The sequence below is a fragment of the Hypanus sabinus genome, chromosome 7 (genome assembly GCF_030144855.1).
Source record: "Hypanus sabinus isolate sHypSab1 chromosome 7, sHypSab1.hap1, whole genome shotgun sequence".
NCBI classification, from domain to species: domain Eukaryota; kingdom Metazoa; phylum Chordata; class Chondrichthyes; order Myliobatiformes; family Dasyatidae; genus Hypanus; species Hypanus sabinus.
The window spans coordinates 1,262,721-1,277,531 of record NC_082712.1 but is presented as its reverse complement, the minus strand read 5'-3'; the positions used below and the strand labels follow the sequence as shown (position 1 = coordinate 1,277,531).

The window sequence follows — 14,811 nt, the reverse complement described above, 5'->3', positions numbered from 1 at the left end:
TCCAGACAATATGTTTTACATTTCTCCAGTCAATTGGCACTGGCCTCATGTCCAGGGAAGATTACAAGAATACAAACAGCATTTTCAAAATTTCTAATCTTCCTGTTCTCAGCAACCACATTGCACCTCAGCCTGATTTTGATTTAACTACCTTAACTTTGCCAGAAGTTTCAGCACTCTCCTTCACCAATGTTTAACCATCTACCTCCTATTTTGCAGACATTTTTCAAAGACGTGAAAAGAAATGAATATATGGAAATTTGAAATTAATACAGAAAATACTGGAGATGCTCAGCAGTTTAGGCAGCAGCTCTCAGCAGATTCCTATTTTACTAATGACCTCATTTAGTTCTTCTATTCACCTGTCAGTGACTACGACTAAAAATTTAAAAATATAGAAACATAGAAAACACAGAAAACTTTCAACACAACACAGAAAACTTTCAACACAACACAGGCCCTTCAGCCCACAATGCTGTGCCAAACATTAGGAACATTAGAACTCAACAAGTACTACCTTATTGGACTGATGGGACCGTCTTTAGCCATAGTGACAATGGGTAGCAAGTGTTTACAATTACTTAGGCAACCGTAGGTCATTAAGGCTCAATAATATACTTCAGAAGTTTTGGTGTAGATAGCCAAATGTTATTCCATGAAATGAAACAGCTGATTTTTTTTTTACAATAGTCATGCATTTTCAATTCCAAAACAGATGAAAATTTAAATCACAACATCGGAATATTTAAGTTCAGTATCATTATTACTTTACCTTACATGAACACTGGCTAAACACAACCACAAATAGGCTTTAAAACTTACATGGTTGAACAAAGTGGAAAGTTTGGCCCCATCCTGTATGTTCTTTTCCAAGATACTTAGCACCTTTACCATCTTATCTGTTGGAAGCTGCAAAAAGAGGAAAAAGTGAACTGAACTGTTAAGTCATAAATGCTGATCAACACCACCATTTTGAAGTCAATGATAACCATGCAGGGCAAAAGAAATAATCCTGTTAAACAATGTTGTATACAAATAACCTGACTTATAATGCCTAATGCAGTGCTTGCTGGAAAAATGCCTAAATAGAGGAGTAATGATGATATTTCTTTACCTTACCTCAGCTGATATCAAATATCTTAATTACAAATGAATACAGGTTGTTTTGCTATAACGCCTGTTTCCACAATGTGAATTAGATAAAACACAAAGCACTATTACGTCAGGTGGGCAGAATTGGTTAAAACATGACTTTAATTGGGAAACAGCCCCATAGTAATCTGGCAGCTTTGTTTAAGAACAAAATTGCTGCTTTCACCGTGGGAGGCCACTTAAGTTACTTGGGAAATCGTTTCTACTGACGTGTGTAACAATACTCCACTGAACTAGGCAACATATGGCCTTTAATATTTACAGGTTCCAATATCAAAATAAACATAGCAATTTAAAAAACTTCAGAAAATCCCACAGAAAAAAAGTCTAAAAATGTCTAGTCCTTCACCCCACTTTCCCCCATTGACAAAATTGTTTTCAAAACAACATTTTTTGTAAAATGAGATTTCTTCAGAACATAACTGTCACATTGTAGAAGTACCTGTACTGAAGAAGTTGGGCACTAGCTCGTGCCAATCTAAATGTAACAAATTCACTGTCCATGTCAGTATAGTTAGAAGTGACCATTCAGTTCATATGGAGATGGTTTCATCACTCCTCTCCATTGTGAGTGTATGGCACCAGTTTAACACATCAATCAATTATCATTGCCAAGGAGTCTTTATTAAATTAAGTATGGAAGAACATTAAAATTTAGGCATCAATCTGTTAAAATTAACACCTTAAGATTTTGGCTACACAAAGTGAAAAAAATTAATCATTTGGCATCTATCTTCCATAAACAAACTAACAGTTTCTGATAGAGCTCCAACCTTAAGACCATAATATAGAGTAGCAGAATTAGGCCATTTGGCCTATCAAGACTGTTCCAGCATTTCATCATGGCTGATCTATTTATTATTCCTCTCAGCCCCAATCTTCTGCCTTCCCCCCATATCTCTTTATGTCCAGACCAATCAACATTCTATCAAACTCTCCAAATACAACATGTATTTGCTATGGTGGTGTATTTTCATTACAGGACCAGCTATCTACTAACTGACACTTGATAAATTGTCCAAAAGCTTGTTCATATGTCTTTTCCAGGTACTAAAGTCAAATTTTAAGCCAAATCTTTAATTTGCAAATGCATACTTCAACCCTCATCAGAACTACAGATGTCAGGCTACTGAATTATCCCTTCACAGAAGCGTGTAATTAGTGTGTAATACATACCCGATCCATGATGCCCATGGCTTTGATTTTAGCAGATTCACTACTCAGTTCATTAAGCTGTTGTTTTCCCAGCAACAACTCCTGAGGTAGCTCATCATCTTCACCTATTGGGGAAAAAAGGAGTTAACACACTGCTCCAAACTAGCGTGCAACTTCGTTTTCTTTATTTCCAAGATCTGGGCACAGTGGCATTAACTGTTCACCCTCAACACAGGTTTGAGTTGCAAGCCCGAAAGGCAATCTTAACCTGTTTTGATAAGTGTTTCATCTTGTTCCCTGCTGCTCACTTGACAGCCCTCTGGATTGTTAATAAGTCCCCACTACACTAAGCATGTACCTGCTTCCAACTGGCTCTGGTACTGTTACGCTGGGAACTTTGTTCAATTGTAGCTGCTAACTTTCACCTTCTCCATTTAGGACATCTGAATTTGGAATCCATATTTGAACTCCAGAAAATGAAAATTTTGAAACATTGAAATTGAAGCTTCTCAAATACCTGGATTAGACAGCATGCCTTATGAAAAAAGGTTGAGTAAGCTAGGGATTTTCTCCTTGGCGTGAAGGAGGATGAAAGGACACTTGACAGAGGTATTTCAAATACTAACAAAGGGGAACTACAAGCCTAAACAACCCTTGCAATGAAGGGTCTTTGACAAGAAACATACGCTCTTTTATTTATATCTTTGCACAGTGCTGAATATCCCTGCTTAGCATTTCTGGCCTGTTCTGTTTCTAATTTGAATTTCTAGTATCTGAAATTGTTTGATTTTTAACTCACTTGGAAATCAACAAGAAAACCTGATAGTTAGTAATTTAGTGTTTATTTTTTTGACGAAAGCATTCCCGACTTTTACTGGTATGCAAGTTAACAGTACCCAAAGTAGTGAAATCCATGTCTTCCAGGTTCTCTAGGATATTTTCCACAGTAGCCATGAATCGCTTGAATGTTGATGAATCCATCATTTCTGTAGCACAGTAAATATGATATAGATATGATATATAAATATAGAAGTTTATTTTGAAAGAATCATGACTTAAATCTCTGTCAATAATCACTATTGCCCACATACACTGAAATGCAGAATAATACATCACACAAAGCAATCTTCCCAATTTTCCCCATAAGCTACTCCTGTACAGACCCCATCATCCACTTCTCCATTTCCCTCCTCTCCCCACCCCCGAGTTATTTACCAAATTTCATTGTTAGATTTTCACTGAATCCATTTCCAACACATATTCCAGATCATGCAATTCACATGACAAAAGATTTCTCATCTTGCTCAAATTCTTTTGTCAATTACCTTAAGTTTGCTTCTGGTAACCTACAAACGGTTGTACTTGCCTGCTATTAAAAAGCTTTTCACTTGGAAGCTCTATAAAGATTATCAAGCACGTCTTCAAAACTTCTATTTGTATCAATGCTTTAAGACCACAATTAAATTTTCCAGTCAACTGTCTTAGTATCATGGACAGCATTCACAGAAATTTACACTAATATATAGGGTCATTTAATTCAATTTGTCAATAGCAGGCAAACACACTCAGAGTACAGGCAACCGAATGAAAAATGAACCCATTAGCACACCATATCTGCACAGACCACACTACCAAAGTAAACTAATCTACTCTGCCTCCACATGATCCATATCCACCTATTCTCTGCTTTTTCTTGTGTCCACCTGCTTTTTAAAAAACTGCTACTGTATGAGATTCTACCGCGTCCGTAGCAGTGTAACCCAGGCACCTATCACTCTTTGTGTAAAAAAAAACTTGGCTCATAAGCGTTGAAGAATGCTGCAGAATGAAGATACATAAGGGCTCCCTGTAAGTGGTAACACAGGTAGATAAAGTGGTGAAGAAGGCATATAGCATACTTGCCTTCATTTGTCAGGACAATGAGTAAAAAACGGGAATGTCATGTTACAGCTATACAAGACATCCATTTTCAGTTTTGGTTTCCATACTATAGCAAGGATGTGATTAAGCTAGAGAAGGTGCAAAAGAGATTCACAAGGATGCTACTGGGATTAGATGGCTCAAGTAATGGGGCGGGGGAGGGAGGAGAATAATTAGATAAAATAGTTTTTCCCTGGGTATCTCAGGGTAAGGCTTAAGAAGTGGGCATAATTAACAATTAGCATAGATCTAATGAGAGGGCAAAGATTTAAAGAGACTTGAGGGGCAGAAAGTTTCATTAGTATATGGAACAAGCTGTCAGAAGAAATAGTATGGACAAGTATAGCGATGCTTAAAAGAATGAGTGGCGATCTTTATACAATTTTATACAGTTCTATCAGGACTCCTCAGCATCTACCACTCTACAGAAAACAACTGACATCTGTCACAACATAATTAATGTACTCTAGCCCATTCAGTACCCTAGTGAAATTACTCAGAAGAGTATGACGTGTTCCCCGTCAGAGGTACTAGCTCTCCCTGACACCCGCAACAAGACATCTTGGATGCATCCACGCTCTAGGCACTGGCATCTGATTGACTATGTCATCACCAGAAAGAGGGACTGGCAAGACATGAGAGTGACAAAGGTCATGTGCGGTGCCGACTGCTGGACGGATGATTGACTCATAGTGTCCAAGTTTAAACTTCGCATCCTGCTTGTGAGAAGACCCCAAGGTCAGAAGACTGCAAAGAGGCTCAATGTCTCCAAACTGAAGAGCAGCATAGTTGCAGAAGAATTTCATGAAGACCTAGATAGCAGGCTGCTTGACACACCCCAGGATGACCACACCAGCACTGAAGAGCAGTGGACGGCTTTCAGAGACGCAGTATACTCTACCGCTCTCGAACACCTCGGACTAGCAATCCGTAGACATCAAGACTGGATCGATGAGGAGATACAGGAACTGTTGTCAGAGAAACAGCAACTGTTCAGAGCGCACCAGAACGATCCCACATCACAAGCAAAGATAGATGCCTTCGCCAGTGCAAGACGGAGAGTGCAGAAGAAACTCCGTGAGATGCAGGATATCTGGTTCAGCAATAAGGCCGATGAGATCCAGAGCTACGCAGACAGTCACGACACCAAGCGTTTCTACGACACTTTGAAGACTATGTTTGGACCTCAGTCCTCTGGCTCCTCCCCCGTCCTCAGTGCAGATGGGACTCGGCTGCTGACAGAGAAAAAGCAGATTTTGGAGAGATGGGCTGAACACTTCAAACAGGTCCTCAACCGCCCTGCCGAAATCAATGATGAGGCCATTGCTCGCCTACCTCAGGTGGAGATCAACCTGGACCTTGACAACCTCCCCGCAGAAGTAGTAGTCAGAAAAGCCATCAGGCAACTTTCTAGTAGAAAAGCACGAGGATCGGATGCAATCCCTGCTGAAGTCTACAAAGCAGGAGGCCCATTCATGATGCAGAAGCTGACTGAGCTCTTCCAGTCTATGTGGAACGAAGGAAAGGTCCCGCAACAGTTGAAAGATGTCAGCATAGTCCACATCTACAAGAGGAAAGGCAACCGCCAGTCTTGTGACAATCACCGAGGCATCTCCCTCCTGTCCATAGCTGGGAAGATCTTGGCTCACGTCCTGCTTAATCGCCTTCTCCAACACCTTGAGCAAGGTCTCCTCCCAGAAAGCCAGTGTGGCTTCTGCACAGAGCGTGGAACTGTCAACATGATATTTGCTGCACGCCAACTCAGGAAAAATGTCAAAAGCAGCACAGTGACCTCTTTATGACCTTCGTCGATCTGACCAAGGGATTTGATACAGTCAGAAGCCTTCCCAGTGACGAACCGTGTGAAGCAAGGATGCGTTCTCGCCCCTACACTCTTTAGCATGGTCTTCTCTGCTATGCTGATTGATGCCTTCCGTGACTGTCAGGATGGTATACACGTCAGATGCAGGACTGGCGGTGGGCTATTCAACCTCCGGGGTCTACAGGCTGTTACAGAGGTAAAGGAGACCGTCGTCAGAGACCTCTTATTCGCTGATGATTGCGCCCAACGCCAGCACAGAGCAGAAGATGCAGCGAGAAATGGACTGCCTCTCACAACTTTGGACTTACAATCAGCACCAAAAAGACCGAAGTTATGTACCAGCCCACACCCGGTAAGCCCTACAAGGAACCACACATCACAGTAAAGGGACAGAAGCTACTGGCAGTCGACAGTTTTACTTATCTGGGCAGTATTCTATCACAAGCAGTGAACACAGACGCAGAGATCAGCAACAGAATTGCCAAAGCCAGTGCCGCCTTTGGGAGACTCCGTGAGAATGTTTGGGAGCAGAGAGGACTCAGCCTTACCACCAAGCTGAAGGTCTACCGAGCAGTGGTTCTCACCACCCTCCTCTATGCCAGCGAGACCTGGACTGTCTACATCAGACATGCTAAACAGCTCAACCACTTCCACTTGAGCTGCCTCCGCAGACTTCTCCACGTACGATGGCAGGACAAAGTCCCAGACACGGAGGTCCTGGAGCGGGCTAGCACCCACAGCGTCTACCCCTCCTACAGAAAGCCCAAGCCAGATGGGCTGGCCATGTTGTCAGGATGTCTGACAGTCGACTACCAAAACAGATGCTGTATGGAGAGCTGAGCCAGGGCAAGCGCTCAGTTGGAGGGCAGAAGAAACGTTTCAAAGACTGCCTCAAAGACCTCAACATCAATCCCAGTAGCTGGGAATCACTTGCTCTGGACTGCCCAACCTGGTGGAGAAGGGCCACTAACGGAGTATATGCAGCAGAAATCAGACACACCACAGAGGCTCAGAGGAAATGTGCCGCGCGCAAGGCTCGGACTACCTCCACTTCCACTGCAGCACCTACCCTCATGTGTCCCACATGTGGGCGAGCTTTCAGGGCCTGGATTGGCCTCACCATTCACCACCCGACCCACAATCACAAACCCTCCATCTGACAGAAGTCGTAGTCATCTTTGACTCCGAAGGACGAACAACACCCTAGTGAAGCTTTTCTGCACTCTCTTCAAAGCCTCAACACCTGCTCTGCTTGAGCTAGTCCCATTTGTCTACATTTCTTCTATATTCCTCTATCCAAATTTCGAATTCAATGTCTTTTAAATATTGCAATTGTACCCGCCTTTACCACTTCATCTGGCAGTTTGTTCTACATATTCACTACCCTCCGTGTAAAGTTTTGGCCCTCAGGTCCTTTGAAATTTTTCCTCTCTCAACTTAAACCTATGCGCTCCAGTTTTAGACACCCCCTCTTCTGGAAAAGACAGACCATTCACCCGATTATATATCCTTCACGGTTTTATATACTATAGGTCACCCTGAGCCTCCTACTCTTCAGAAGACAAAAAAAGCCAATATCTCATTATAATTTAAGATTTCCATTTCTGATATCTTTGTGAATCTTTCTTGCATCTTAGATAGGCACATGGATAAAAGAAAAATGGAGGGTTATGGCTGTTTACGAGGAAAGGGTTAGGTTGACTATGAAAATAGGCTAAAAAATCGACATAACATCATGGGCCAAAATGCCTGAACTGTGCTGTACTGAACTATGTTAATGACATCCTTCCTATAGCTAGGCAACAAGAACTGCACACAAAACTCCAAGTACAGCTTCAACAAGATTTTGTACAATTGTAATATGATATTCCAACTTTTAGGACATAGAACAGTGCAGCACAGGAACAGGTGCTTTGAGCCCAAGTGCCATGGTGAAATAATGCTCATTAAACACAAGAATTAAACTCATTCCTTCAGACTACCCAATGCCCATAATTCAGCATTCAGTACCCTATCCAATGAAAACAAGCATGTCAAATGCCTTCCTAGGGTCATAGAGCACTACAGCACAGAAACAGGACCTTCGCCCCATCTTGTCCATGCCAAACTATTTTTCTGCCTAGTGCATCGACCTGCACCTGAACATAGCCCTCTATTCACCTTCCATTCACGTACTTTTCCAAATTTCTCTCAAATGTTGAAGTTGAACCCACAATCACCACTTATGCAGACACACTCTCACCATCCTCTGAGTGAAGAAGTTCCCCCTCAGGTTCCCCTCTTCACCATCTCTTTCCTTCCTAGGTGTACCACTTTGTTTACTGTTGGGTGGAGGGGGCAGGGGTCCCACTGGGGAGAGCTGCAGAAACCGGGTCTCTGGCACTGAGGCTTAGAAGAGAACAGAAGTGAAGAGGACTGCAGTGGTGATAGGAAATTCCACAGTTGGAAGAACAGAGCTGAGATTCTGTGGGCAAGATAGAGACACCTGAATGGTAAATTGCCTCCCACATGACAGGATCAGGAACATGGTTCCACGGCATTCTAAAGGGGGAGGGGGGAGCAGCCAGAAGTCTTGGTACATATTGGCACCAATGACATAGATAGGAAAGGTGAGGAGGTCCTGAAGAAAGTAACCTCTGGATTCCTGCTCATGCCACGGTAAGAATAGGGTATTTGCCAGATGAATGAATGCATGGCAAAGAACCGATGCAGGGGGCAGGAGTTCAGATTTCTGGATCATTGGGATCTGTTCTGGGGAAGATACGACCTGCACAAAAGGGGCTGGTTTACAAACAGAGGCAATGTGTAGTGATACTACTAGCAAGAGACTAATATACAGATCTCCAAACCGCAGCAAAAATGTGATTTACAAATAATAAGACAGAAAATGAAGGTCAAAGGGGCAATGTTATGATAGGCTTGGGGAATTATATCCCAGAAGACAGATTTTGTAGAATGCCTAGGAAATGTCTTTCTAGAGCAGCTCCTGCTCGAGCTCTCTAGGGGATCAGCTATTCTAGATCGGGTGTTTACAATGAACCAGAATTGCTCAGATCTTGAGTTTAAGGAACCATTTGGAGCCAGTGATCATAATATGATAGAATTCACTCTGTAATTTGAAAAGGAGAGACTAAATTCAGATGTATCAGTCGAGTAAAGGGAATTACAGAGGCATGACAGAGAACTGGCCAAAATTAATGGGAAGGGAACACTAGTAGAGGTACCAGCAGAGCAGTAATGGTCAAAATTTCTGGGAGCAATTCAGAAGGTGTAGGATAGATACATCCAAAAGAATGAGAGGTATTCTAAATGTAGGATGATGCGACCATGGCTGACAAGAGAAATCAAAGTCAACATAAAATCTAAAGAGAAGGCATTTAAAAGAGCAAAAAATACTGAGAGGTTAGAGGATTGGAAAGCTTTTAAAAACCAACAGAGAACAACTAAAAAAGTCATTAAGGTAAACAAAGATAAGGAAGGTAAGGAAGCCAATAATGTAGAAGATTGAATTCATATTGCAATGTGAGAAGGAGAAGCATAAGTCACATGTAACAGTATCACAATGGAACAAAAAGAATTACAGAGATATGAGAGGAGAACTTGCTCAGGTGGGTGGGAGTGGGGCTGCTGGTGGGGATGATGGCAGAACGGAGGTGGTTGAAGTTTCTGGGAAAACTTCATAAGATGCAGGATAGATATGCCCCACAGAAGAAATTGTTCTCAAATGGCAGGGTTAGGAAACCATGGCTGACAAGGGAAGTTAAAGACCGCATAAAAGTCAAGGAAAGGGTATATAAGGTAGCAAAAGTAAGTGGGAAGTTTTTAAAATCCAACAAAAGGCATCTAAAACAGCTATCAGGAAGAAGATGAATTATGAGGGCAAACTGGTCCATAATATAAAGCAGGATACTAAGAGTTTTATTCAATTATATAAAGAATAAAAGGGATGTGAGAGTTTATATCGGACCACTGGAAAACGATGCTGGTGTGGTAGTAATGTGAGATTTAAGAAATTGCAGATGAACTTAATGGGTACTTTGCATTTGTCTTCACGTTATGTCTCCATCTAAATGTGCAATTTACAGTAATTTATAATAAATACTATGTACATCAGGACAGTCAATATAACATAGAAATACAACTGTGTCAGCATGAATTAAACAGTCTGATGGCCTGGTAGAAGAAGCTGTCCCAAAGCCTGTCGGTCCTGGCTTTTAAGCTGTGGACCATTTCCCAGATAGTAGCAGCTGGAATAGATTGTGGGTGGGGTGACTCGGGTCCCCAATGATCCTTCGGGCCCTTTTCAAACACCTATCTTTGTAAATGTCCTGAATCATGGGAAGTTCACAACTACAGATGTGCAGGGCTGTCTGCATCACTCTGCAAAATCCTGCAATTAAGGGAGATACAGTTCCCATACCAGGCAGTAACAGCCAGCCAGGATGTTCTCAATTCTGCCCCTGAATAGATTCCTGATTAGTCGGAGCATAAAGGGATATGATGAGAAGGCACGTGTATAAAGTTGAGTGGGATTCAGGATCAGCCATGATGGAATGGTGGAGCAGACTACTTATCATTATGTCTTATTGCCTAAGGTATCAAAACATTTATTCAGATATATAAACAGTAAAAGACAGGCAAACGTAGATATCGGACCACTGGAAAATGATGCTGGAGAGTTAGTAATCGAGGATAAAGAAATAATGGACAAACTGAATAAATATTTTGCAGCATTCTTCACAGTGGAGCTCACTAGCAAGTAGCTATACTTTCAAGAGAATTAGGGGCTAGAAGTTTAGTTGCCATTACTAGTGAGAAGGTACTTTGGAAAATGAAAGGAATGAAGGTAGAAAAGTCACTTGGACCAGATGGGGTGCACCCCAGGATTCATAAGGAGGCAACTGAAGAAATTGTGGAGGCACGAGTAATGATCTTTCAAGAATCAATGGATTCTGGCATGGTTCCGAAGGACTGAAAAATTGCAAATGTCATTCTTCATTCTTCAGAAAAGGGAGAGCAGCAGAAGAAAGGCCATTATAAGCCAGTTAGTCTGACCTCAGTGGTTAGGAAGATGTTAAGGGTCTGTTGATGAGGATGTAGTTTCAGGGTACTTGGAGGCAAATGATAAGACAGACTAAAGTCAGCATGGATTCCTTAAGGGAAAATCTGCCTTACAAATACATTGGAATTCCTTGAAGAAATAATAAACAGAATAGACAAAGGAGAGCCAGTAGATGTTGTGTACTTGGAGGTTCAGAAGGCCTTTGACAAGGTGCCACACATGAGGGTGCTTACCGAGTTATTAACTGATGGTATTGTAGGAAAGATGCTTTAATTTATATAGCATTGCCTAATTGGCAGGAGGCATAAAATAACGGGAATAACGGCAGGCTTTTCTGGATAGCTGCCGGTACCAAGTGGTGTACCACAGGGGTCTGTGCTGGGACTGCTTCTTTTTACATTTTCTGTCAATAATTTGGATGATGGAATTGATGGCTTTGTTTGCACATGATACAAAGACTGGAGGGGCAGGTTGAGGAAGCAGAGAGACTACAGAAGACAGACTAAAGAGTTCAGGAGAATGGACAAAGAAGTGGTAGATGGAATAGTGTCAGGAAAAGGAGACACCTCTTTCTCACTTACTAGGGAGAGAGGGCACCTGTGGTATGTCAAATACTGGGTGAATGAATAATCTTTGGGGTACTGCAAGTCTGTGTCTTTGCAGTTCCTTTGCTGCATGCTTGAGTGCTCGGTGGTGGGCACCGATGCTTTTTTTGCTGGTGGGGGGGGGGGAATTGTTGCTTTGCTGCTGCTTATGCATGGAAGAAGGTAGCTGGGGGGGTGCTTTGGGGTTCTAACAATTAACCGTTATTCATTCTTTGGGACACTCCTCTGCTTTCATGGATGGTTGCGAAGAAAAAGTGTGATGTATATCGTATACATTTCTCTGACATTAAATGTACATTTGAAACCTTTGAAAAGTATGGTCATGCACTTGGGTAGAAGAAAGAAAAGCACAGACTATTTTCTATTTGGAGACAAAACTCAAAAGCGTCTTGGGAGTCCTTGTGCAAAAATCTCTAATGGCTAATTTACAGGTTCAGTCGGTGCTGAGGAAGGCCAAAGAGCAATGTTAAGATTCATTTCGAGAAGATTAGAATATAAAAGCAAGGATGTAATAAGACTTCATAAGTCACTGGTGAGGCATCACGGAATATTATGAACAGTTTTCAGTCCCTGTTTAAGAAACAACGTGCTGACAATGGAGAGGGTTCAAAGGAGGTTCATGAAAATGATTCCGAGATTGAAAGGCTTAGAGTGTTTGATGGCTCTGGGCCTGTACTCACTAGAATTTAGAAAAATGAGGGGGGAGTCTCATTGAAACTTATCAAATGTTGAAAGACCTTAATAGAGCAGATGCGTAGAAGATGCTTCCTATGGTGCGAGAGTGTAAGACGAGAGGACACAGCCTCAGAAGAGAGAAACATCCATTTAGAATGGAGATGAGGAATTTATTTAGCCAGAAAGTGGTGAATCTGTGGAATTTGTTGTCACAGCTGTGGTGGCCAAGTCGCTGGGTATGTATAAAACAGAGGTTGATAGGTTCCTGATTAGTCAGGGCATAAAGGGAAGCGTGGAGAAAGCAGGAGATTGGGGCTGAGATGAAAATGGATCAGCTATGATCAAATGGTGGAGCAGACTCAAATGGCTTTATTCTGCTCCTATATCTTATGGTCTTCTCTACTCATGTCACATTTTCAGGGAACTATTGGAGAGGCCTCTGAGAGAAAAGACTTATGAGCATTTGGAGAAGCATAGTCTGATTAGGGATACACAGCTTTGTGACTGTGTGTCATGCCTCATGAGCTTGATTGACATTTTTGAGGAAGTGACAAAACAAATTATTCAAGTTAGAGCAGTGGATGTGTCATATATAAATTTTAGTAAAACATTGCAACACACACAAAATGCTGGGGGAACTCAGCAGGCCAGGCAGCTTCCACGGAAAAGCAGGCCAAAACCCTTCTCCAGTGCTGCCAAAGGTTTTTGCCCCAAAGCGTCGACTGTACTCTTTTCCATAGATGCTGCCTAGCCTGCTGAGTTCCTCCAGTATTTTGTGTGTGTTGTTTAGATTTCCAGCATCTGCAGATTTTCTCTTTTGATTATGATTAGTAAAACATTGACAAGCTTCCCATGGTAGGCTCATCTAGAAAGTCAAGAGGCATTAGATTCATGGAAATTGGGCTGCGTGGATTCAGAACTGGATTGCCCACATAAGATAGGATAGTAAATGGAGAATATTCTGCCTAGAGGTCAAGGAGCAGTGGTGTTCTGCAGGGATCTGTTCTGGGACACTCCCTTTTTATAAATAACTTGGGTGTGGAAGTGGAAGGGTGGGTTAGTAAGTTGCAGATAACATGATGGCTGGTGGTACAACACACACAAAACGCTGGAGCAACTCTACAGTTCGTGCAGCATCGCCGTAGCAGCCATCGTCAGAGTGGGCTGAGGCAGAAAGGGTCGGCTTTGGCTCAATCAGGTTTGGCGAGAACAGGCAGAGGCAAGGTTTGAACAGGGCATAACTACTCAAGCGCGTGAAAGTCAGCCTGTGAGGCAGCAGGAGAATTTAAATACCGAGCAGAGGCTGAGTACGAGCTTCACTCCAAGTGAGGTACAGCCAGGTAAGCTTCTTTAATTAATCTAATTACTTTAGGAGTAGGTAACGGAGGCAGCAGTTAGGACAGCTGAGTGCTCCGTTTGCAGTATGTGGGAAGTCAGGGCGAGCACTGTTGTCCCTGATGACTGCACCTGCAAAAGGTGCATCCAGCTGCAGCTCCTGACAAACCGTGTTAGGGAACTGCAGCTGGAGATGGATGAACTTTGGATCATTCAGGAGGCAGAGGCAGAAATAGACAGGAGTTTCAGGGAGATAGTCACCCAAGGAGTCAGGAGACAGGTAGTTGGGTGACTGTCAAGAGAGGGAAGGGGAATAGACGGGAAGAGCAGAGCACCCCTGTGGCCGTTTCCATCAACAATAAGTATACCATTTTGGATACTGTTGGTGGGGATGACCTACCAGAGTCAAGCTGCAGTGGTTGCATCTCTGGCACTGAGACTGGACCTTCAGCTCAGAAGGGAAGGAGGGAAAAGAGGAGAGCAGTAGTGATAGGGGATTCGATAGTTAGGGGGACAGATAGGAAGTTCTGTGGAAGAGATCAAGAATCCCGGATGGTCTTTTGCTTCCCTGATGCCAGGGTCCGCGATATCTCGGATCGAGTTCTCAGTATTCTCAAGGGGGAGGGTGAGCAACCGAATGTCGTGCTCCATGTAGGGACCAATGACATAGGTAGGAAGAGTGAGGAGATCCTGAAAAGTGAGCTTAGGAAGCTAGGTGACGTTAAAGGACAGGACCTCCAGGATAGCATTCTCAGGATTGCTTCCAGTGCCACGTGCAGGTGGGTTTAGAAATAGTAAGATAATGCAGATCAACACGTGGCTGAAGACATGGTGCAGGAGGGAGGACTTCAGATTTATAGATAATTGGGCAGACTTCCAGGGAAGGTGGGACCTGTTCCGGCAGGACGGTTTACATCTGAACTGGAGGGGGCCAAGTATTCTTGCAGGTAGGTTTGCTAGAGAGGCTCCAGTGGATTTAAGCTAGATACAAGGGGGAGGGGAACCAGAGTGTACGAACAGATGTATGGGAAAAGGAAGAAAAAGAAGACAATAAAGTTCTTTGTACTGTTAGAGATGAACAGAGA

The 14,811-nt window shown here is 42.8% G+C and overlaps 1 protein-coding gene across 5 annotated transcripts in view; it reads right to left on the bottom strand.

Annotated features, from left to right (window-relative positions):
* Positions 1–14,811, bottom strand: part of LOC132396489 (nipped-B-like protein) — a 531,210-nt gene that overhangs the window by 261,788 nt on the left and 254,611 nt on the right. For all 5 annotated transcript variants that reach the window (XM_059974034.1, XM_059974035.1, XM_059974036.1 and 2 more), the window contains 3 exons: positions 3,204–3,293; positions 2,329–2,432; positions 823–909 (listed from right to left, as the gene is read on the bottom strand). In XM_059974034.1, coding sequence (XP_059830017.1) covers positions 823–909; positions 2,329–2,432; positions 3,204–3,293 — 281 coding nt within the window. The remainder of the gene's footprint in view (positions 1–822; positions 910–2,328; positions 2,433–3,203; positions 3,294–14,811) is intronic.